This window comes from Phocoena phocoena, chromosome 19, assembly GCF_963924675.1.
Source record: "Phocoena phocoena chromosome 19, mPhoPho1.1, whole genome shotgun sequence".
Classification (NCBI taxonomy): domain Eukaryota; kingdom Metazoa; phylum Chordata; class Mammalia; order Artiodactyla; family Phocoenidae; genus Phocoena; species Phocoena phocoena.
This window is the reverse complement of record NC_089237.1, coordinates 21,053,727-21,077,924: the sequence shown is the minus strand read 5'-3', so window position 1 is coordinate 21,077,924 and position 24,198 is coordinate 21,053,727. Positions and strand designations below refer to the sequence as shown.

General features: G+C 38.8%; 1 protein-coding gene across 2 annotated transcripts in view; it reads left to right on the top strand.

Annotated features, from left to right (window-relative positions):
* The window catches only part of CDK12 (cyclin dependent kinase 12), a 40,088-nt gene extending 22,895 nt beyond the window's left edge, over positions 1-17,193 (top strand). Inside the window, exons 7-14 of one of the 2 annotated variants that reach the window (XM_065896827.1) lie at positions 480-536; positions 924-1,025; positions 6,826-6,903; positions 8,124-8,240; positions 8,708-8,839; positions 10,857-11,068; positions 12,160-12,612; positions 16,508-17,193. In XM_065896827.1, the coding sequence (XP_065752899.1) occupies positions 480-536; positions 924-1,025; positions 6,826-6,903; positions 8,124-8,240; positions 8,708-8,839; positions 10,857-11,068; positions 12,160-12,612; positions 16,508-17,193 (1,837 nt within the window). Of the gene's footprint in view, positions 1-479; positions 537-923; positions 1,026-6,825; positions 6,904-8,123; positions 8,241-8,707; positions 8,840-10,856; positions 11,069-12,159; positions 12,613-16,480 lie in introns of both variants that reach the window. The other variant, XM_065896826.1, reaches the window with a different exon arrangement.
* The last annotated feature ends 7,005 nt before the right edge of the window (positions 17,194-24,198 follow it).

The window sequence follows — 24,198 nt, the reverse complement described above, 5'->3', positions numbered from 1 at the left end:
TCTGGGGAACTAAGATCCCAAATGCCCTGTGGCGTTGCCAAAAAAAAAAAAAAGCCTTTTGTATAGCTAGTTTATTCAAACCAGAATCAGTCAAGGATTATGAATTGGATTTAGTTGTTAGGCCTCTTAACTCTCTCTTAATCTAAAACAGCCCATTCCTTTTACCCCAACAGCAGGTATTTAATCTAGCAGGTTCTAGCCACTGTTGTTTGCCAAGAAATAAAAGAAATACTTAGTTAAGGAGTCAAATCCAAAAATACAGTAGTAGTCCAAAAAAAAACTCTCTAAGGCTTTGTATAGTGGAGTCCTCAAAAGAGGCTTAATCTGGCAGAGTGACCATTAAGAGTAGAACTGAAAGAGCAGAGGTTAAAAATTCATTTTTGTAATTCCTTTAACTCCTAAATTAGCACTTGACTTTTTAGGTGTAAGTTGGAGGCTGCTGTTGTTACTTATGAAAATAATTAATTTTTGTTTTACAGTGGGCAAATCAAGCTAGCAGATTTTGGACTTGCTCGGCTCTATAATTCTGAAGAGAGGTGAGTCATTCAACAAAATTACATGTGGGAAATAAGAAAGAGTCTTTTTCATTCTTGGATATGCTAGTATTCTGCAAATTGCAATAACTCGCTGAGTTCCCTAATTTTCTAAATGTGTTACCACCTAGATTTTAGACAGTAAATTATATCTAAATTCTTGAATCTGCCTTAGACTGAAATAAATCAACCCAAATTGGAATGGAAGTTATTTCTTCATCACCTTCTGTCCAGTTTACTTTTGAACTCTTAGGTTGCTATGGAGCTGTTTTGATGATCCCGTCTCCAGTTGGCAGCTATTTTAATTTGCATTTAATTGTACAAGTATTTTTCATCAGAAACCGTTGTAACCATTGTAAATTTATGTCATGGTTATGATTTACATTTCAGCCGCCCTTATACAAACAAAGTCATTACTCTGTGGTACCGACCTCCAGAACTTCTGCTGGGAGAGGAGCGTTATACGCCAGCAATAGATGTTTGGAGCTGTGGGTAAGGCTTTTTTCACCTTTTCTTTTGTTTGTAACTCACATACTGTTGAATTTGTATCCTGTTTTATCTCTACTTTGGCTTTTTGCCGCTCTTCTTTAAGTTCAAAAGGATGGGGATCAACTTTTAGCCAGATTTCAAAGAAATCTGTTGAATATTTCTTAATATCAGACACATTTTTTTTAACATTTCCCCAATTTTCTTTTTTTTTTAAGCTTACTTTGAATTTGGATCCAGATACATTCAAATAAGGCTCATAGATTGTAATTGATTATCTCAAGTCTTTTAATTATAGATTCCCCCTCCATCTCTCTTAGGATTTTTCCCCCCCTCTTATAATGTTTTTTAGAAGAAACTGGGTCATTTGTCCTACAGAATTTCCCATAATCTGGACTTTGCTGGTTGCATTCTCATGGTGATCTTTTAGCATGGTTCTCTATTTTTTTTATTTCCTGTAAATTGTAGGTGAATTCAGGTTTGAATCCCAACACCCACTGACCCTGAAACTATTTTACAGGTGGTTTTGAGTACTTCTGACAGATTACATAGTCACTTGTACATCAGAGTTGGGGGTAGGAAGCAGTGGGAGCCTCTGCCCATAGTACAGGCAATAACTGGATACATTATCTGTAGAGAACTTAAAAACAATTTAAAAATGCATTACAAATTAGTCTACTTTTTATTATCCTCTTATACAAGCAGTTCTAAACAATGTCTAATAAAATATTCATCCCCATGGGAGCAGATTTACACATACACACACCACTTTATATAATATGTAATTGTCTCTTTTTGAAATGTTATTAGCTATTAATGATCCACATCCATCAATCCATTTGTGGTTGTTTTGTGATACGATAGTCTAATCATTTTATTCTTTCTTGAAATAAAGACAGTTTATCTATTTGGGTACAAATGATACAGAAAAGGTTTAATTAGGGAATTCCCTGGTGGTGCAGTGGTTAGGACCCCATGCTTTCACTCCTGAGGGCCTTGGTTTGATCCCTGGAAGGGGAACTAAGATTCCACAAACTCTGTGGCACAGCCAAAAAAAAAAAAAAAAAAAAAGTTGAAAAGGTTTAATTAAAGGTTGAATTATTTCATTTTATTTACCAGTTTTCAAAATAATGAGGTGGCTTACTATTATCCTCCAAAGATGACCAAAGAGAAGTTATTTGAGATTTGTTTTTTAGTTTCATTATGAGCTCATGGATTTAAACAAATTTGACATGTTTTAATTCGTTGTAGTTATCATCTTTATTCCTCTTCAAACTGTCCAGTCTTTGGTCAGTGGGAGTTTATGCAGGTTAATTCTTGGGACCTTTTGACTCAACCATATTAGTCTTTGATAGCCTTCATTGTTTTCTGGTTCTAGGCTCATCCTGTTCATTTCCTGCTACAGACCTGGAATTGGCCATTCTCTAAGGAGTCTTAGTTCCTTTTAGTACAAAATGATACTTAGAGGCCACAATTTGTATGTTAGGGGCATAGACATTTAAATAGGCTGTGTTAGTTGTTTCATTTTTTTTAATATATAAATTTAATTTATTTATTTTTGGCTGCATTGGGTCTTCATTGCTACACGTGGGCTTTCTTTAGTTGAGGCAAGCAGGGGCTACTCTTTGTTGCTGTGTGCAGGCTTCTCATTGCGGTGGCTTCTCTTGTTGTGGAACACGGGCTCTAGGCATGTGGGCTTCAGTAGTTGTGGATTGCAGTCTCTAGAGCACAGGCTTAGTAGTTGTGGCGCATGGGCTTAGTGACTCCATGGCATGTGGGATCTTCCCGGACCAGGACTCGAACCCGTGTCCCCTGCATTGGCAGGCGGATTCTTAACCACTGCGCCACCAGGGAAGTCCCCTAGTTAATTGTTTTCTTACACTGTATGATTTATGTATGCACACTGACCTTGACCTCCGTACTTTAGGATTCTGACACACATACCTCCCAGTGGAGCGTATCACTTTTTTCCATTTTCTCTCCTCTGTTAATGTCATTCTTTAAAAGGAGCAGTATAGGGCTTTTATTTCAAAATTCAAAAGGGTGATGGAGAAAGAGCATAATTTCTGTAGTAGCCTACCCAATTCAAATGAAGCTTTAGTTAAATTTTACTGACTCAAGCTGGGCGTGTTTGTGTTCTGGACTATTTGCTCTAACAGTATTAGCATTAAAATTGTCACAACTAGGCTCTAAAGTTAATGCCCCATTAAGATGCACAGGGAAAGTTCATAGCTCTGTTGGTACTATTTCTGTGCAACCTGCTACATTAGTGCAGTAGCAAAGTGTTGATTACATAATGATGTCTTCCCCACCAAAGGACTGGAAACTGAAATAAAACACAATTGGAAATTAAAATTGTAGAAAATTATACTTTCTTTAAAGCTCAGTGATTCATTGAATTGAGATTTTGCTTGACTTTTGATGTGCACTTACTGCTTTGGTGATCCATGGTAGTCTCTCAGAGGATACTTTTGTGGGATGTTCTTGACAGAATTAATTGATGGAGCAGTTCAGTTTGAAAATCCAGGGAGAAACCAGAAAGACTAGTACAACACATTATACCTAGAGTGTGAAAACTCATCTGGGTTTGTTCTTTTTGCATTTTATTTTACATGTTGTGATAACACTGTATTTGGAATTTGATTTGGCAGTTAATATTAGAAACAGAATTAAATTTTACTTATACTTTTCTTTCTTTGGATAAGGTTTGTGAGAATATTGGAAATAAGAATTTGAGGTTAACAATGACTAAAAGAAAGGTGCTAATAACTTTAAAAGCTGGGTTTGTTCGCTTTCTCAAATTTTGTCAAGCTAAAGAATTTCAAAGTTAAACTATATACAGTTGTCCCTCTGTATCCACCGGAGGATTGGTTCCGGGACCCCCTGCATCCAAAACGCGGGGATGCTCAAGTCTGTTATATTAAATGGTGTAGTGTTTGCATATAACCTACACACATCCTCCCACATATCTTCCAGTATACTCTCAATCATCTCTGATTACTTATAATACCTAATACAATGTAAATGCTGCATAAATAGTTGTAAATACAATGTAATTGCTGTGTAAGTAGTTGCCAGTGTGGCAAATTTAAGTTTTGATTTTTGGAACTTTCTGGAATTTTTTTTCTAAATATTTTCAATCCATGGTTGGTTGAATTTATGGGTAGGAACCTATGGATACGGAGGGCTGACTGAAAACATTGGATTTGGGAATATTTGTAAATTAATCTCATTTCAGAGCACAGGTTAGAAGAGATTCATTGTTCACTTTTTTCTTCCCCACTTTTTGAAAAAAAAATATTTCAGGCACACAAAAAAGTATAGAGTATTCATGTTTTAAATTTATTTTGAAATAATTTTAAATGTACAGAAAAGATGCTAGAATAGTACAAAGAACTTTAGTATAACCTTTATCCAGATTCACTGATTTTTTTTAACCTTTCAATTGAGATTTACAATAAACTGCATATATTCAAAGTGTATAATTTTTTGACATATTATTTATATACACCAGTGAAACCATCACCAAGGTCACCCTCCAAAATTTTCCATGTGCTCCTTTGTAGTCCCTCTTTACTGTCCATACCATCCCATTCCCAGGCAACCACTGTTCTGCTATCACTTTAGATTGATTTCCATTTCTAGAATTTTATGTAAACAGAATCATACTATATATGCTCTTTTTTCCCTATTGCATCTTTTTTTTTTTTGCAGTACGCGGTCCTCTCACTATTGTGGCCTCTCCCGTTGCGGAGCACAGGCTCCAGACACGCAGGCTCAGCGGCCATGGCTCACGGGCCTAGCTGCTCCGTGGCATGTGGGATCTTCCCGGACTGGGGCATGAACCCGTGTCCCCTGCATCGACAGGCAGACTCTCAACCACTGTGCCACCAGGGAAGCCCTGCCCCTCTGGCATCTTTTACTCAGCATTAATTATTTTGAGATCATTTGTGTTAGATTCACTAATTTTTTTTTTTTTTTTTGTGGTACGCGGGCCTCTCACTGTTGTGGCCTCTCCCGTTGTGGAGCACAGGCTCTGGACGCGCAGGCTCAGCGGCCATGGCTCACGGGCCTAGCCGCTCCGCGGCATGTGGAATCTTCCCGGACCGGGGCACAAACCCGTGTCCCCTGCATTGGCAAGCGGACTCAACCACTGAGCCACCGGGGAAGCCCAGATTCACTAATTTTTAACATCTTGCCACATTTCCTTTTATATTCACATATGTATATATTATGTGGTATGTATATGTATTATATATATGTACTTACATATAATACAACGTACAATATATACATAGAATAAAATGTGCGTTTATATATGTATACCATATATGTTTTTCCAGAACTATTTGAAAGTAGTTCTATGTATCATGCTCCTTTCCCTCTTAATATTTAGTGTATGTTTCCTAAAAACAAAAATATTCTCTTATAATCACAGTATAATTATCAAATACAGGGAATTTAACATTGATACAATATATTTAATAGAGTACTTTAACCTATATTCCATACTCTGATTTTGTCGGTACCCTCATAATGTCCTGGAAACAATACTTCACCTGATACAGGATCCAGTCCATTATCATATACTACATTTAGTTTTCATTCTTTAATCTGGAACAGTTCCTTAGCCTTTTTTTGGTTTTGATTTTGGCTGGAATATTCCATAAGTGTTCTTTTTTAAGTTTAGTTGATTTATAATATTAGTTTCAGGTGTACAACATAGGGATTCAGAAGTTTTGTACATTATGTTTCATTTAAAGTTACTATAAAATATTGACTATATTCCCTGTACTGTACAATGTATCCTTGTAGCTTATTTGTTTTATACATAGTAGTTTGTAGCTCTTAATCCCGTACCCCTATCTTGACCTTCTCCAAGTCCTTCTCCCCATAACCACTAGTTTTTTCCCTCTATCTGTGAGTCTATTTGTTTTGTTATATTCATTCGTTTTATTTTTTAGATTCTACATATTAATGATAATATACAGTATTTGTCTTTCTCTATCTGACTTATTGCACTAAGCATAATACCCTCTAGGTCCATCCATGTTGTTGCAAATGGCAGAATTTCATTCTTTTTTATTTCAAAAGTGTTTTTTTTTTAGGGTATTACATTTGTATTTACATGAACCCTGTTTACCTCTTACTGATGATGTTAATTTTGGTTACTTGGTTAAGGTGTTGTCTTTTTTCCACACTAAATAGTTATCAGTTTTCCTTTTGTAATTAAGTAATGTGTGGAGAGATACTTGGAGACTGTGTAAATATGTCAATATGGTTTTGAAAGGCCTTTTCAAAATGGTAAAAGTGTTTAAGCATAATGTGTTTGAAAGTCCTATTGAAACTGATCCTGACTGATGACAATAAACTTTTCTTTACAAATACAGTGCCAAGAGGGCTGTACATGTACATAGTGCACATTCTGTAGAGCAGATGAATGAAAAAGACTAATATTCTTTTTACTGAAACTGCTGAGCATCTTTGTAAAATTGAAGTGTGTGTTTTTCAGTGTTTAGTTATTTCCTAAATTTATAGTGGAATTGATAGAAAAGGCTTCTTGACTCCTTTTTTCTGCTTATAGACTGTCCTTTATAGGTGGCAAAAGTTTGATCTACCAGCAAATCTAAATCTTTTGTACTATTTTCACTGCAAGAAATATTTTCTTTTATGAAACTCAGACCCTGAGTTTTGGGCTTATTTACTATATCAGATACAGTCTGATATACTATAAAAGTTTATTGAGACACACTTTAAATAGGCTCCAGGGATTTCTCTTCTGACCTCTCATTTTTATTCTTTCTAGATGCATCCTTGGGGAACTGTTCACAAAGAAGCCAATTTTTCAAGCCAATCTGGAACTGGCTCAGCTAGAACTGATCAGGTACAGCTGTGCATGTGCTCTGAGTGCCCAGGGGTGATAGGTAATCTCATCCTCTAATTTCTAACACTTTTCAGTCATTCTATTAAGTGAGTTTATGCTCCTTATGTCTACGTAAGTTTCTCTTCACTCAGTCAGGTTTACCATATATTTTGTCATGGGTTGTATATGGAAAGAAGTTGTATTCCACCTACTTCTTAGGTCTTTCTTTGCATTTTTTTAATTAGTTCTTCATATAAAAGCATGCTGTTTTCAGGATAGCTGTTGCATTCTTACTTAGGTTAGATTAAGATCAACTTTATCCAGCAAACATTCGTTGAGTCTGTTCTATAATAAATTCCTATCTCTGTTAAACTTTAGGATTCAGAGATAAATAAGATAGGGCCCTGCTCAAAGAACTCAGAGTTTAGTAAGTGATGCATCAGGTAAACAGATAATTATAAAAGGGAGCCTGTAATAGAGGATTTGGGGAAGGTCTGGGGGTGGGATGGAACTTGAGTTTTGTTTTCTGTTTTGTTTTATTTCTTTTCAATAAGATTAAGGGGAAGAATACGACAGGCTAATGTAGACCTTTTTTTTTTTTTTTTGTGGTACACTGGCCTCTCACTGTTGTGGCCTCTCCCATTGTGGAGCACAGGCTCCAGACGCGCAGGCGCAGCAGCCATGGCTCATGGGCCTAGCCACTCCGTGCCATGTGGGATCTTCCTGGACCCAGGCACGAACCTGTGTCCCCTGCATCGGCAGGTGGACTCTCAACCACTGCGCCACCAGGGAAGCCCTAATGTAGACTTTTTTTTAAAGGTGGTGTGTAACTCATGTGTTATGCAGTAAATTCAGTTTTCCATCAAAATTCCAGACTTAGGCTCTCTTCTGCTAGTTTTCCCTTTTAGGGACGTTATAGGACCAGCTCAGCTCTTCGAAATTAATATTAACTGAACAGAACAAAATTGGTAGTTGAAACCTATGTGGAGGATTAAGAACATGTTTTACAAAACCAAATCAGTGGATCATTTTGGACTATTGTGCCAGTATTATCTCTTCACTATCGTGTAACCAATCTTTCTGTCCTTAAAGCAGTGCGGTCAGGTTTTATCTCTCTGCATGCCTTTTAACTTAATAAACCAAGATCCCCCAGACCTGAGGAGGTACTAATTTCTCCTTCTAGAATCTCCAGAATTTATGATGCTGACTCACTGACTTCCTTGTTCTTGCTTTGTTTTCAGTCGACTCTGTGGTAGCCCTTGTCCAGCTGTGTGGCCTGATGTTATCAAGCTGCCCTACTTCAATACAATGAAACCGAAGAAGCAATATAGAAGGCGCCTACGAGAAGAATTCTCTTTGTGAGTTTGACAAATGTGTACATCTAGTTTCCGTGTTTGGACTTGACTTTTTCCTGTCCTAGGGAGTTAGTGCTGTCCCAATTTATTATGAAAACACACCATAGGAAAACATTTTATTTTTGAGCAGTATGAGTTTTATCATAGCCCTTTTGTAATTTTCTCATATGAAGGCTTTAGCTGATAGAAAACCATTTTATTTTGAATGATATACAAGTTTTCTCATAGTCCTTTTGATCTTCCTAAAACAAAAAGAATAAAACTGCTGGCTTCATGTTTTCTACCTGTATTACTATTGCATTTCTTGAATCCTTTGTGGAAGTTAATCTGCTTGCTTGTTTAGCCAGGTTCCAACTCCCTTCCCATAGTTTTACATGGAGCTGGAAATTCAGAGACCTTTGACATAAGGTTACCGGTTTAAGAACTGTGGGGTCATTGTGAACTCATTCTTTCTCTCTTCCTTTTCACAGCATTCCTTCAGCAGCACTTGATTTACTGGACCACATGCTGACGTTAGATCCTAGCAAACGTTGTACAGCTGAACAGACCCTACAGAGTGACTTCCTTAAAGATGTCGAGCTCAGCAAAATGGATCCTCCAGAGTAAGTGGTGGTGGCCATGTAGTGACCCTAAACCTTCCCGAGGCTTCAGGAGATGAGAAACTCAAAACAATAGGTTTTTTAAAAAAGGAACTGCAGTGGCCAACCAAATAGAGAGGTGTCCTTGAGTATTATGGTTGATAAGTTTATTGCTTTATATTTTTTTCTTAAACAAGGGATAGATTTAGATATGATATTTGTTCTAACTGGACTCATGCTATCTTCTTTTGTCCCTAGATCCCCAGCATATTGCTCTATATAACCTCTTTGAAAGTATTCCTTCTAATTTTTGCTTTTAACCATTTCATCTTTTTTAATTCCCTATATCTGCGGTGACCATGTTATCCCACACGTGCAAGGACAGTCCTAATTTTAAATAGTTTGTTTCACTATCAAGCCATATGTCCTGAATTTTGATATAGAAAATATGGTCTATGAATGTGTCTTTCTTCCATCAGAATCTTATTAATTTCCTGTATTGTATGAGATCCTCAGAGGTTCTACACTCACATCTCACATTCTGATAGATAAAAATCTGACTCTCACTGACAGCATTATAGCTTTCATGTCAGAGTTTTTGGGCATTTCTTCCTTATAGAAATACTGTGTATCTTAAATGTATGAGATGTTAGTACACGAACAGGTAATATCTACAAATCTGATAATCCAAAGAAATGTTCGAATTCATTTATTGTGTTTGAATTTTGATACATTGAATGTGATTGAAATATGTAAGCTTTTTAGTAAAAATTGGAAACTTGTTATAGAGAATTTTTGGCTATGATAATCTTTATTGTGGTAAGGTTTGACTTACTGGAATTTATTGAGTATAGGAAAGTCTGGAAATACGTTAAAATATACTAATAAACCTCACAAATGAAAATATCCAGTCATGAAATTCAGTGGGCAGAAAGAAGAGAGAACCAGTTTTTTGGTCCTTACAGACCAAGTAATACATAAATCGATTTTACACAGAGGTGATTTAATCATGATATTCTTATGTGGTTCCAAGATTTAAATTACCACCTTGCCTGGACTTTTTGTAGATATTAACAAGGCAGTCAGTCACCTCTGTTCTATTTATTCCCAACTGAAACTACCAGTAAAGGTCTCCTTTATTTTTGTTATGCCAAGCAAGAACAGTTATAAAACTTAACCGTTTGACTGGAATATGGGCATTTATATAGCAAGTGTGTCTGTGGTAGCAACATCTTCATTTCTCACTGTAGAAAGAAATTCTTTGGGGTTTGGATTTTTAGTTTCTCAGACTACAATATGCCATGATTCTATTTACACTGCTACTATCTGTTTACTAATTTTTCTGGTTAGTTTTATATTTTCCTTATCCTTTCTATTTCCCCTTGCTCTTCCCATTTTATTTTATTTATTTTTAAAAATTTATTTATTTATTTTTGGCTGCGTTGGGTCTTCATTGCTGTGCGCAGGCTTTCTTTAGTTGTGGGGAGCGGGGGCTACTCTTTGTTGCGGTGTGTAGGCAGCTCATTGTTGTGGCTCCTCTTGTTGCAGAGCACAGGCTCTAGGCGCATGGACTTCAGTAGTTGTGGCTTGTGGGTTCTACACGCGGGCTCAGTAGTTGTGTCACATGGACTTAGTTGCTTCATGGCATGTGGGATCTTCCCGGACCAGGGATCGAACCCAGCGTGTCCCCTGCATTGGCAGGCAGATTCTTTTTTTTTTTTTTTTTTTCCGGTATGCGGGCCTCTCACTTTTGTGGCCTCTCCCGTTGCGGAGCACAGGCTCTGAACGCGCAGGCTCAGCGGCCATGGCTCACGGGCCCAGCCGCTCCACGGCATGTGGGATCTTCCCGGACTGGGGCACGAACCCATGTCGCCTGCATTGGCAGGCAGACTCCCAGCCACTGTACCACCAGGGAAGCCCAGGCAGGCGGATTCTTAACCACTGCGCTACCAGGGAAGCCGCTGCCTTCCCATTTTAATCTCTTGTTCCTCCATTCACTCACTGCTACATTCCCACACACATTTCTTTTGTCTTTTTCCAGTCTCCCCCACTGGCAGGATTGCCATGAATTATGGAGTAAGAAACGGCGACGGCAGCGACAAAGCGGTGTTTTGGTAGAGGAGCCACCTCCACCCAAAGCCTCTCGAAAAGAAACTATCTCAGGGACAAGTGCTGAGCCTGTGAAGAACAGCAGCCCAGCACCACCTCAGCCTGCTCCTGGCAGGGTGGAGCCTGGGGCTGGGGATGCAATAGGTCAGTGCTGGCAGTGCTGGGATAGAGCCTTTGTGCTTTTACTAAGCACTTGGCAGATTTTGAAGGTCAAGTGCAAGGGTGTGTGTGTGTGTGTGTGTGTGTGTGTGTGTGTGTGTGTTCTGTTTAGTTTTTTGTGGTACGCGGGCCTCTCACTGTTTTGGCCTCTCCCGTTGCGGAGCACAGGCTCCGGATGTGCAGGCTCAATGGCCATGGCTCATGGGCCCAGCCACTCCGCGGCATGTGGGATCTTCCCGGACCGGGGCACGAACCCGTGTCCCCTGCATCGGCAGGCGGACTCTCAACCACTGCGCCACCAGGGAAGCCCTGTGTGTGTATGTGTGTTTTAATTTAAGATTAGATTACCCATGGCTCTCTAACATAACTGGAGCCCTGTTTTATGTTAGATTTGATAAGACCATCTTAGAATTTAATCATGTTAAGTCACAATTGCTAAATGTAGTTAGTTCTGTAGCCTGTTATTTGATCTAAATAATATCAAAAACTGTGTAATAATGAATTATTATAAACAACAAAGTAGCTCTCCTGTGGTGCAACCATTTTTTTCTGAACTACAGCTATTCCTTCCTTGGCTCATTTTTCCTTCCTTGTCCACTTAAAACAGTGTTTTTCAGTGCTGGCTGCACATTAGAATCATCTAAAAAGCTTTAAATATAAACACCTCCAAACAATTGCCAGATCTCTAGGGATGGGACCTGAGGCTTCTGAATTTTAAAATCTCTCCTATTCTCATTGTAGAGCAATTATACTCTAATAAAGATATTTAAAAAGCAAACAAAAATCCTCTCCTATTCTGATGTACAGTAAGGGTTGAAAATCACTGACCTTGAAGAATATAGATAAAATGAAGTCACTTTTACTCACAATACAGAGATGTTTTAATTAGTCCCTGTATTTTTAAGTGAAAATATAAAGAATAACAAATGTGTCATGACAGTTGGAGGCACGAAAAATGAGACATTCAAAGTGAAACTTCATTCATTGGGTATTTTAAGTTGCTGTTGCCAATTGAAGAAGGCAAAGGTCCTTGCCTTGCCTCGTCCTCTTATATTGGCTCCACTGTCTCTCCACAGGCCTCGGTGACATCACACAGCAGTTGAATCAAAGTGAATTGGCAGTGTTATTGAACCTGCTCCAGAGCCAAACCGACCTGAGTATTCCTCAAATGGCGCAGCTGCTTAACATCCACTCCAATCCAGAGATACAGCAGCAGCTGGAGGCCCTGAACCAATCCATCAGTGCCCTAACAGAAGCCACTTCCCACCAGCAGGACTCAGAGCCCACGGCCCCAGAGGAATCTTTGAAGGAGGCACCCCCTGCCCCAGTGGTCCAACCTTCCGCAGAACAGACAACCCCTGAAGCTTCAAGCACACCAGCTGACATGCAGAATATGTTGGCAGTTCTCTTGAGTCAACTAATGAAAACCCAGGAGCCAGCAGGCAACCTGGAGGAAAACAACAGTGACAAGAACAGTGGGCCACAGGGGCCCCGAAGAACTCCCACAATGCCACAGGAGGAGGCAGCAGGTAAACAGACCGGTCATGAATCTCATTGAGCTCAGGTGCTGTTGATCCTCTTAAAAATCTCTTAACATTTTCTTTTTCACATCAGTGGCCTCGGTTTCAGTCTTTCTGTCACCTAGTCTACAGGAGAACATAGCACCAAGTGCTGTATTTCTTGCCCAGCTTCTTTTATTTAAGTCTCAAAGCTTCTTAAAGCACCTTTCATATACTGATTGTTTTTCCATCTTTCCATTTCCTAGGAAGTAGGTAAGTAAAGTCCCTGTGTTCTCACACAAGGAAACCACAACTGTAGCTAGTGATGCATCTTGAACCACTGTGTGTGTGGTGGCCAGCTAGTATTGGCACTTGAAAATCTGCCTTCCAAACAAACCATTATCAGATTGTACAAATAGTCAATTGTACTCTAGTATAGTGGATGCTAGATACCAGAGTCTCGCCAGAAACATACAGTCAAGAAAGCCCTAATAAGATATCATTGTTAATCTCCTGAAGAATAATTTGAGATTTCTAAGTAGATAATTAACAAAGTACATTTCCTTTCCAAAAAATAGCATATAAAAATGATTTCTTTAAATCTGTGTTCCTGAAAGAGATAATTAAATGGGCCCCAGATTAGGAATTGAACATTATATTAAAAAAAAAAATCTGAACAAAGGAAATATGTATACCTTGATCTCAGATGACCACAGCATACAATTTATTAGAGGGAAAAGAAGTTTAAATTTTCTAATGAATTCTGATTCACAGTCTTTACTTGCAAAATCTTTACTTATCTGAAAGTGATTCCAACTCCTTGGAAATTTTTGCTGTCCATGAAGACCCCATGAATTGGGGAATGAGAAGATGTACAAGGTCTGATGGGGTACACTAACCTTCAACTTTTAGGCTGTTGCATTCACATTTCATATGGGTTGGTATGGAGAATATATGCCTTATTTCCACTAGTACAAGGTCAAATATATAAACTATTTATCATATGTAAAGTTAAAAAAAAAACAGAAGGTAACATAAATAAAATTACCCCCTTACTTTATAGATAGGGAAACTGCAATCCAGGGAGTTTAAATAAGCCTGCCTATGGTCCCACTGCTGAAATCATATTATTGGCAGAGGCAGAATTAGAATTCCTATACTTTGTTAATGTGTTTCTTTTTAATGTGTTTCTTAATTCACTTTGTTATTATGCCATAACAATTCCAGTTGTTTTTAAGAGACTCCAGGACGTGGAATAACAGAGAAAGCAAATCTAGAATTAAAGTAGGCCCTTTTGTCTTATCTCTCATACCTTCCTTCCTTGCACCACCACCCACCCCCCAACCAAAAAAAAAAAAATTCAGCTATAATCAAAATATCTGAAAGAAGTTGTTCAAGTTCAATGGCATAGTGATTGAAAGAAATTCACCCAGTAATTGAGTCAACAAGCTATCAGCCAAATGGTGAAATTGAACTAAAATTAAGGCCTGGCTCATGGCCAGAAATTGTTGGATTTACTTTTCAGAGGAGAGTAGAAATGCCATTCCTAATGATTACAGTCACTTTTGGATTATCCCGTTGGTGTCTCTCCAATGTCTCTATGTTCTTGTTTCTCCCCTGCTACCTCTCATTTGGCCATTTTAGTGTTCATTAGCACTTCCACCAGAGGGCAGACTGAGTTAGCCAGAGAAGGTAAAAATCTCACTTTGGCTACTGTTTAGCTATTCTGTACTCGTTGGGAAAGGGTTTTGGTTGAAATCTAATGAGTAAAATGAAGTTTTAAGTTATTTGTGTATTTCATTAATCCCTCCCGCCATCGGTACAGGCTGTTAAGGATTGGCAATATTGTTAATACTTTGAATCTTATAACAGTATGTTTTTTTAATGTGATCTTTACTTTTAATTCTCTTAAGATGTTTTATTAACCTTTAATAGTTCTTTACAATCCATCTGCCTTTGCTATTTTGAAATAGTCTTCATCCTCTCATACATGTGAAAGAATGTGAGCTCAAGAATTAGTTCTGTTGAAACACAACTAGGCTATTTACATAAAAGGCAAATATGAAAAGTAGTATAGATGGAAGAAAATAAGTGTAGCTTTGTCCATTTTTGCAGTTAGGCATTTTTAAAGTTGTTTGCCCTTAGTATTAAAAAAACAAACAAACAAAAAAACTGGTGTTCCATTTCATGTACAGACCAAAAATACTTTAAAAAATAACTGGTACTGTGATTGATGTTCTTATGTAGTGTTCACGGCAAAAAGCTCTGAAATCTATAGATGTTTGTAGTCCAGTTAGCTCTCCTTTTTCTGGATGTCTACTTTTCAAGTTGTGAGTTTTCTATAGCTAATTCTTTTGTCCTTTAATTCAGTTTTCTCTACCACCTAGTCAACCAGCCAGTCTGTTAACAAGTAACTTGGGTGCGTATTGTATATAGGATGACCACCTTGTCCCTGTACTGTCCTGGTTTTAAAACTGAAAGTTAGCAACCTGGGAACCCCCTCAGTCCCAAGCAAATTGGGACTCTTGGTCACCCTACTTGTATGTTACACACCGACCTTATCCTCCTACTGCTCAGCAGTTTTGTAGTGTTTTCAGAGTACTTTCATCTGCACGCTAAGGGCATGCTTACTTTCCTGATTGTTTTTGCAAAATATAATTGTGGTAAATTTACAACCAAAATACCTAATGATAACTATAAAAACTACTTTTGGCTTGCCTGAGTAATGACTTTATATCACTATCTCAGATAATAATAAAGAATTGATTATATGGACATTTAAAAATATGCTTCCATAGGGAACAGAAAAATCAATCATTTGGAAGATATCCCAAAACTTTAAGTCTTTTCTTCAGCAGGATGACTCCCAACTCTCTAAAGTCACAGTTCTGATTGTACTTGGTTTTGTGTGTCCTCAAACTCACGCCATTGTACATGTCTAGTCTCTTGCCTTGGCAGGAGTTCATTATCAGACAATGATTGCCATGGTTAGGCAAAGTAATCCAGCAGTGGGTGACAAAAACTTTAGGGAGTGGTTCTAGTAAGATCTTTGGAAAGACAGAGTGTAGTATTAGTTCAATACATTTCTAAATACTCGTTTCTTGTCACTGTCTCCAAGATAAACAGATGTTTATCAACATCCCATTCTGCATGACATTGCTATAGTGATTTTTTATAATTACTGTAACAAAGGAAACTGAATGACAGTATGGTGGTTAATATCCTATTCTTCCGAATGTGATTATGGGGAAAAGGGACTCAAGTTGGGAGAAGCAAGTGTATGATTTATACATGACGGTAATGGAAGGTTTTTACTTTATTTCACCTCTCCTGTATATTCTTTTAGTTCTGTTTTACGTGTTAATCTTATATCATCAAACGTTCTGTAAAATGTGTTAGCTAAGTCCATACAAGGTCTCCTATTGTACAGCAAGATTATGTCCTAGATATGTGACCACAGCATTTGTATTGTTCCCTCTCATCTTCCTTCTTTCTAATTTTCATTAATGTTTTGATCCAACAGCAAAAAAGGGGCGGGGAGGCTACCAACAGCCTACATATTAGGACAATTCCTTAAGGAAGGAAATGGAGGAAATCTCAGACAAAAATCAGGACAATCATTTGAAATATATGATCTTTTTACACCAGCTGTTAGATCCAGAATGCAACTGTTTTACTTTTAATCACTTGATTTTATTTATAAATTGCGATTTCCTGATCCCAAGGTTTTATTCTTTATATATATTTGGTTACTTGTATTGATATTTGTTTATGTCGGGCAGTGTGTGTGTGTGTGTGTGTGTGTGTGTCTATGTGTGTCTGTGTGTGTCTGTGTGTTTGTGTTTATAGTCACATGTGATTTTTAAGATGGTGTTTAAAAGAAGTAACCCTTCCACAGCATGTCCTCCTCACATTCTTCCACCAGAGAAGAGGCCCCCTGAGCCCCCCGGACCTCCACCGCCGCCACCTCCACCCCCTCTGGTTGAAGGCGATCTTTCCAGCGCCCCCCAGGAGTTGAACCCAGCCGTGACAGCCGCCTTGCTGCAACTTTTATCCCAGCCTGAAGCAGAGCCTCCTGGCCACCTGCCACATGAGCACCAGGCCTTGAGACCAATGGATTACTCCACCCGACCCCATCCCAACAGGACTTACGGAAACAATGATGGGCCTGAAACAGGGTTCAGTGCCACTGACACTGATGAACGCCACTCTGGTCCAGCCTTGACAGAATCCTTGGCCCAGACCCTGGTGAAGAACAGGACCTTCTCGGGCTCTGTGAGCCACCTTGGGGAGTCTAGCAGTTACCAGGGCACAGGGTCAGTGCAGTTCCCAGGGGACCAGGACCTCCGTTTTGCCAGGGTCCCCTTAGCATTACACTCAGTGGTCGGGCAACCATTCCTGAAGGCTGAGGGAAGCAGCAACTCTGTGGTACATGCAGAGACCAAATTGCAAAACTATGGGGAGCTGGGGCCAGGAACCACTGGGGCCAGCAGCTCAGGAGCAGGCCTTAACTGGGGGGCCCCAGCTCAGTCTTCTGCTTATGGAAAACTCTATCGGGGGCCTACAAGAGTCCCTCCAAGAGGGGGAAGAGGGAGAGGAGTTCCTTACTAACCCAGAGACTTCAGAGTCCTGAAAGATTCCTTCCCTATCCATCCTTCCACCCAGTCCTCTGAACCTTTAATGAAATCGTTTGCCAGAGTGAGGTAATCATCTGCATTTGGCTACTGCAAAGCTGTCTGTTGTATTTCTTGCTCACTTGCCACTAGCAAGCGACTTATAAAATAGTGATGTTGGCACCAGTTCCCCCTGGATGGGCTATAGCCAGAACATTTACTTCAGCTCTACCTAGTAAATATAAGTAGAGAATACAGAGAGGGTCATTAAATTGAAAAGTAAATGTTTAATTAGTTCATTGCCTGTACTTCTTGAGCAGAAGAAAAAGGAAACAGTTTCAATTCTGAGATGGTTCAGGAGAGGCTCTCTTTAGGTTTTTAAAGTTCTGTGGTTTTTTTGTTTTTGTTTTTTTAAGAGAATAGTGTTCACAATATTTGAGCTGCTCTTAGGCTTTTGCTATAAGGGAAACAGAGTGACTGGCTGATTTAAATAAATGTTTCCTTCCTCTCCACCATCTCACATTTTTGCTTTCAAGTGAACTCTTTTTTTACCCCATTGAGCATCTTGAACATACCTTTTTTCCAAATAAATTGCTTGTCCTTAAAGTTTGCTCCACTTTGAGAAAAGACATGCCCTATCTCTCCCTGCACATGAAGCAGGTTGTAGAAAGTGGCATTCTTGGGCAAGTAAGTAGACTTTACCCCATCTCTTACCTTTTTTACCCCATCTTTATAGTTTTTTCTTTCACTCTCTCTGTCTTCTCTCTTTTTTGAGGCATTTGTTTGGAAAAAATTGTTGAGATGCCCAAAAACCTGGGATAATTCTTTACTTTTTTTGAAATAAAGGAAAGGAAATTCAAACTCCTATATTGTTCTCTGTAAATCTTCAATTCTAAAATGTTTTTTGGTTTTTTTAAAACCACGTTCTGATGGTGAAGTTGATTTGTAGATGCAACCAGCCTAGGACATTGCTGCTGAGCTAGGATAGGAGATGATGCCTCCATACGTGGAGGGCTACTAAGATCAGTTAGCATACATATTGTTTACGCATATATTTTTATGTCAAGAAAAACCTTTGAAACAGAGCATTGTAATATTGTCAAAGAGAAAAAAATACATCCTGAAAATACATGGAAATGTAACTTAGTTTAGGGTGGGTATTTTTCTGAAGATGTATCACTACCTGAGACCTTTTTTAAAAAAATAATTTTAAAAGAGCAGACCATAAGAAAGAACAGTATTGACATATACACATCTCAGCATGTATATCCTGCCAATTCTTTTAGGGATTTTCCTCCAGAGAGGTTTGATTTTGGTTTTGGTAAAAGGGGTTAAATTATGACTTCATGGCAAGAATTTTGCCTTATTATAAACAAAATGGAAGAGGGAAAGGCTTTCAGGGTGGGATAACCTGGGAGGTTTCTCATTCTGGCTTCCAGTTTTGTGTGAGTACCAGCATATAATGTGTTTTAAAAACATAAACATTTAAATAAATTATCTGCACAGACCTAGACCTTTGTGAAACGTAGGTTAGTCCCGTTTTACAAAGAAAAGGCAAATATGTTTCAGCATCTTGGAGAATAGTTTACAGACCTCAACTCAAAGTTTCATGTTTCAATGCCAAGTTCTTATATTAAAAAATAAACACTACTTGTAAGAGAGAGGTGCGTTAATTAAAAAATAAAACAAAAACAACAACAAAAAAAAACTTTAAAGAAATGAAAGAAGAACCCTCTTCTGATACTTACATGAAGACTATTTTCCCCTGTTACTGAAATAGGCAGATATCTGGTGTGTGCATTTCTTTATTATTCTCTGGGTTTTGGTCTGGCCTTGCCCTCAGGGCCAAACACTGATTAAAAAGAGAACCTTCTAGCCATTTTGGCATTGATGGCTTTTTATACCAGTGTGTCCGATTAGATTTGCTAGGCGTGATCACTGACATGCTATTGGTAAATTGCATTAAAGTTCATCTGAACCTTTTGTCTGTTGACTTCTTAGTCCTCAGACATGGGCCTTTATATTTTAGAATATTTGAATTAGAGTCATTGAGCCCTGCTCTCCCATTTTTGATTAAAGAACTTAAGCCTTGGATACTTTCAAAAGTATCCAGTGAGAAAAATTGGTTTCCCATCAAATATGAATAAAATTCTCTATATATTTTAATTGTATTTTGGTTATCAGCAGTCATCAGTAGTGTTTTCCCCTCTCCACCCCTTATTTTTAATTATGCCAAATACTCTAAATAATATACTTAAGTCTCCATTCCCCCATCCCTACTACTAGGGAAGGGGGTGAGTATGTGTGTGTGTGTGTTTGTGTATGTATGATCCCATCTCAACCCCCACCCCCATTTTGGGAGTCTAACCTTTAAAAAGAAAAAAAATATTTTGGACTATTTCTAAAGGCGGAGGGACAAAGAAACAACCTGTAATCTGTATGGAGGAAGAAAAGGTATTTGCTAATTTTTCAGCTACGTTATCTATAAACGTGATGGAAGTACAGGTTTGGCAGAATTTCTGCTTGGCTATTAGAAAATTACAAACCCAATTATATTCAAAAGTGGTTTTGGTTTTAGTTACTAAACCATGGGAGATATTGTCCATTAAATACATTATTTTGAACAGATGAGAAGTCTGATTCTGTTCACGAATGAGAGGCAAAACTGGTTTGACCATAATCATTTTTGTGTTTTGAAAACAAATTTGCCTGACACAGTTTCTTTAGTTTTTTCCTTCAACTGTCCATGGGAACAATAAGGATTTGAAAACATCAGATCTATATGTTTAAAAGCAGGGCAGTTAGCACAAATTTGTAAGTAGGATTTCTGTTAGTTTATGCCATAGACATCACCCAGACGTGTGTGTGTGTGTGTGTGTGTGTGTGTGTGTGTGTGTGTGTAATATGCATATATAGTTACAGTACTAAAATGGTTACCAGCAGGTTTTGAGAGAGAATGCTGCATCAGAAAAGTGTCAGTTGCCACCTCTCTCCCTGATTTAGGTTCCTGACACTGTATTCCTTTCTCTCTCTTGTTTTTGCCCCCCATCGGGTTTACCTTGTCTATGTATAGATATTTTGTAATATATTAAATTTTTTCTTTCAGTTTATAAAAATGGAAAGTGGAGATTGGAAAATTAAATATTTCCTGTTACTATACCACTTTTGCTCCATTGCATTTACTTCTTAATCTGTACCCTTTGAGCAGATCTAATTATATGTATAAAGGGCATTTCTCCTCCACTTTATCCTAGGGGTTCTTTGTCTCAGAATCTCTGTAGACTCATAAATTACCACAAAAAAAAAAGTTCTCAGGATTTGAAGAGGTGCTTCAAAACACTAGACTAGGAACTAGAGAATAAAGAATTGGGGGAAATCATAAGATGTGATTTTCTAAAGTAAAAAACAGTTGTACAAAAGTAATGATGGTGCTAGGCCATCAAATGAGTTGAGCTTCATGTACCCTGACTCCTCCTGAAAGGAGAGGTAAGTGGGTTTGAGCTCAACTGTCATCAAGAGAAGTTGGTAAGAAGCTGTTTAGACCAAAAAAAAATAGTCTCTTAAATCAGAAACTCTCACCCTCACGCCAGTTCCTATGTTGCCTTGAGTAGGGCCAGCATGGGGATGGATTAGTATTGCTAGTTCTGTTGAGATTTCCTGATACATTGCCAATCCAGGAAGTAAATCGAAGTTATTTATAAGGGTAAAATTCCTATTATTTCCAAAATCTTTTCCTGTCTCCACATGAGGAGAAAATTGCTTTCCCTTCCCTTTCATGGTTTAGGGCACTGGGGACTAAACGTTCCCTTGTAATATGTGCTACAGTCCTGCTAGTTATGACATAAGTAGGCAGAGGACAGAAAAAAAAAAAAAAAGCATCAGGAGACAGGAAGAGGGGAGAACAGGTATCCGGAAGTTGTGAGTGGGGTAAGCAATCGTACAAGGTTAAGGGGTACACCAGCACAAGGAAATTAGGAAGAAGTCCAATTCAAAAACGTGATGATGAGGGTGGCCAGCTTGTTTTTGAATCCCCACAGTTTAAGTAAGATGTTTCCTTGCCTGTGGGCTGTCATGTCTTTACCCAGAAGGAGAATGGAGAGCTCAAGATTGTTCCAATTCCTGGAATCCTGTGTTCCTTTTTACCCTCCAGAGAAAAGGAATTCGTTTTTGATCTTTATGTACTGCAAGTTCATGACTAGGAGTGTGAACTTCAACCTAGTAGAGAATATTGTTTCCACTTCATAGCAATGGCTGTCTTCAATTCTGGGCCTGAAAGTTGAGGACCTAACTAACCTGGACTTTTTTCTCTATCACACTCAAAGCTATTTCTAAGTAGAAACCATACTGTTCAGTACCTAAATTTCTTGGGCACTATCTTTTCCTAGACAGGCATCCTTAACTGTGTGGTAAGGTTAATGCCTCAAGGAAGTTAACAGTTAATATTCTTTGTGCTGAACTGGGATTTACATTGTTACTAAAGACTGCCCAATAGCTTGCCTTTTTTTTTTTTTTGGTATTGAGTTACTTCTCTGTTCACAACTTAGTCATCCTGAACGGCTAGGTGGAATGGAAGTGGGGAGTTCCTCAAGTGAGTAAATATTCAAACATTCCAAGGGAGAAATGGAACTGCTGAGTCTTCTGGTTGTCCTGAGAGGAAAGGTGAGCATTCCTGGACACTGGTTAATTTTACTGTCCAGGTGTGGCATTTCTAGTGTTCCTATATAGCCTTAGGAATACTCTCAAGTGAGAGTATACTCCAAGCCAGTTGGGGGAGGTATGACACCTAAAGGAATTGCTGGTGGTACTCTACCACTCCTCACCATGTGCAGCTATCTCTCCATCTCCTGTCCACCCACTTCCTTTCATTTCCTATTTTTCTCTCTTCTCCCAACTCAGTACCCAACTCACATGCTTTAGTCTTGCCAGAAATATTGATTGATTAACCCTGCAGGGTATTTAGAGTTATTGCTGCTTAGTGGTTTTGAGGGGTAGTGAGAAGCAATTCAGGAGACAAATGTCTATTCCAAATCCTCAACTTAATGGGGTGAGAGGTGAAGGAGAAAGTAAGATAACTTTCTTATTGCTAAAAGCTATGAAAGGAGCTTTTAAGTTATGTTGTGTGGGGTACAAGAGATTCTTTAACTGGTTAACCTTTGCTTCTTCATTCTCTTCCCTCATATCCTGAGACTGTTGCTTTTGCTGATAACATTTCGAAGCTCGGTTGCAGATGGTGTCTATAGGAAGTAAAGCTTGATGAGAAGAGGGCCCTGCTATCCTTGAGAAAGCAGATGAGGGTTGCTTTGATGTCCTGGTGATTTAATCACTAGGTTGCCAAAACACTGGACCACTGGGTTGCTCTCATATCTCTGTCTCAAGAATTACTAGTCCAAGGCTGAGAGAAAGAGGCTGATATGCAGTTAGTCTTTAATACTCCCTAGGTGGGTAGTTGTTAGCCAAGCCTTCTCAATATGCAGCCCTCAGCCACATCATACTTCTCTGGAATGAGAGGGTATAGCCATGAAGTAAATTCATTCAGACATATGTTCCCTAGGACCTGGAAACAGATGGATTTTGGGATGTTTTGCTCTGGCACAGTTGTAACCTGAAGATAATACTGATAGTTCTAAAAGAATGAAGGACATTGTATCCAAGCCAAACCCTCCCTGACGCTGTCAACATGGAGAAACCTTAAAAAGGCTATAATGTAGCAAAGCTAAGTGAAGAGCAGAGCCTGGGTCTTTGAGAGCGTCTTGTCTTTAGTTGAAGGCACCTGCCTGATGGGTTGTCTCAAGGAGAGGATCTTTCTTCCTCTTGTGTTTGACGAGGGACACCCTTGGTGAGGATCAGCTTGTAGACAGATAGCCCTCCCTACCAAGGCTAACGCAATTTTGAATGTTTTTGGCCCTGGAGAAAGGAGGCTGAATTCAGAGACCTAGAGAAAGCCTAGGAGTCTGATCCCTTCTATACATTCAGGAACTTCTAGGTTTGGCCTTGTATCGGTATTTGCAATTTCTGTTAGGGGACCAAAGACCTCATATAAAATGAAGCAATATGAGAAGGAGATGGAAATAAGGGAAAGAAGGGAGAACCAGAGGAGTCTGGGGGTGGGGCTGCAGAAAGAAACAGTGTATCATTGCTTATAAAGAAGAGATACAGATATGAGGATGGAAGGAAAAATTGTTGTTGGGGTACTGAAAGGGGATAAGTGCCTTAAAGGTTCACAGTTCATTTCAAGGAGGCCCCAGTAAAGAGTAAAGTGTCCCCTTGATTACAGTAGTGTTACCTTTATGGTTGGAGGATGAGCCTGGAGCCCTTACGCTGGGGGATGCTCTGCAGACAGTTTCACAAGGGAAGCTAGATTATATTAATGTAGTTCAAGAGAGTATTTCAGGAATAAGAAGGAAATGATACGGATGCATCAAGCTAGAAATTATTTGTATTTTTGGAGTTCTAAAACTCTCCTGCAAGTGGTTTTGTATGTTTTAGGTCAACCTGGAAGCTAATTATTCCTCTCCCCTTCATTGTAGACCCGAGTGAGGATGATGCATAGAAGAGCAAACAAACCAGAAGATGTGAATTAGAGTCACAGAATGTTAGAGCTACAAAAGGACATTAGTTTGTCTAGTTCAGTGCCGTCGTTAGCCAGTGAAAAAAACAGACCCAAAAAGGTTGAGAAAGTGTTGGGAGGAAGAAGGGAAAGAATGGGGAACTAACGTTGTCTGGAACCTACTATGTGTCAGGTGCCATAGTGCCTTTGCTTTTATTATCTGGATTATTAAGCACCTTGAGGCCAAGGGATGGAAAGAATAAAAGGCAAGTCCTTATTGTCCTGAGCAATATGTAGGAGATAAAGGGGGGTGGCAGATAATTTTTTCCTGTCTAAGCACACAGGGCTAAACTAGAGGAAGTGGAGTCAACATTTGAGAGTGAGGTTAATCTAAGGAAGTACTTGCTAAGTAGTTGAGAGAGACTCATGAATAACTTCTCTATTCCTAGGTACCTT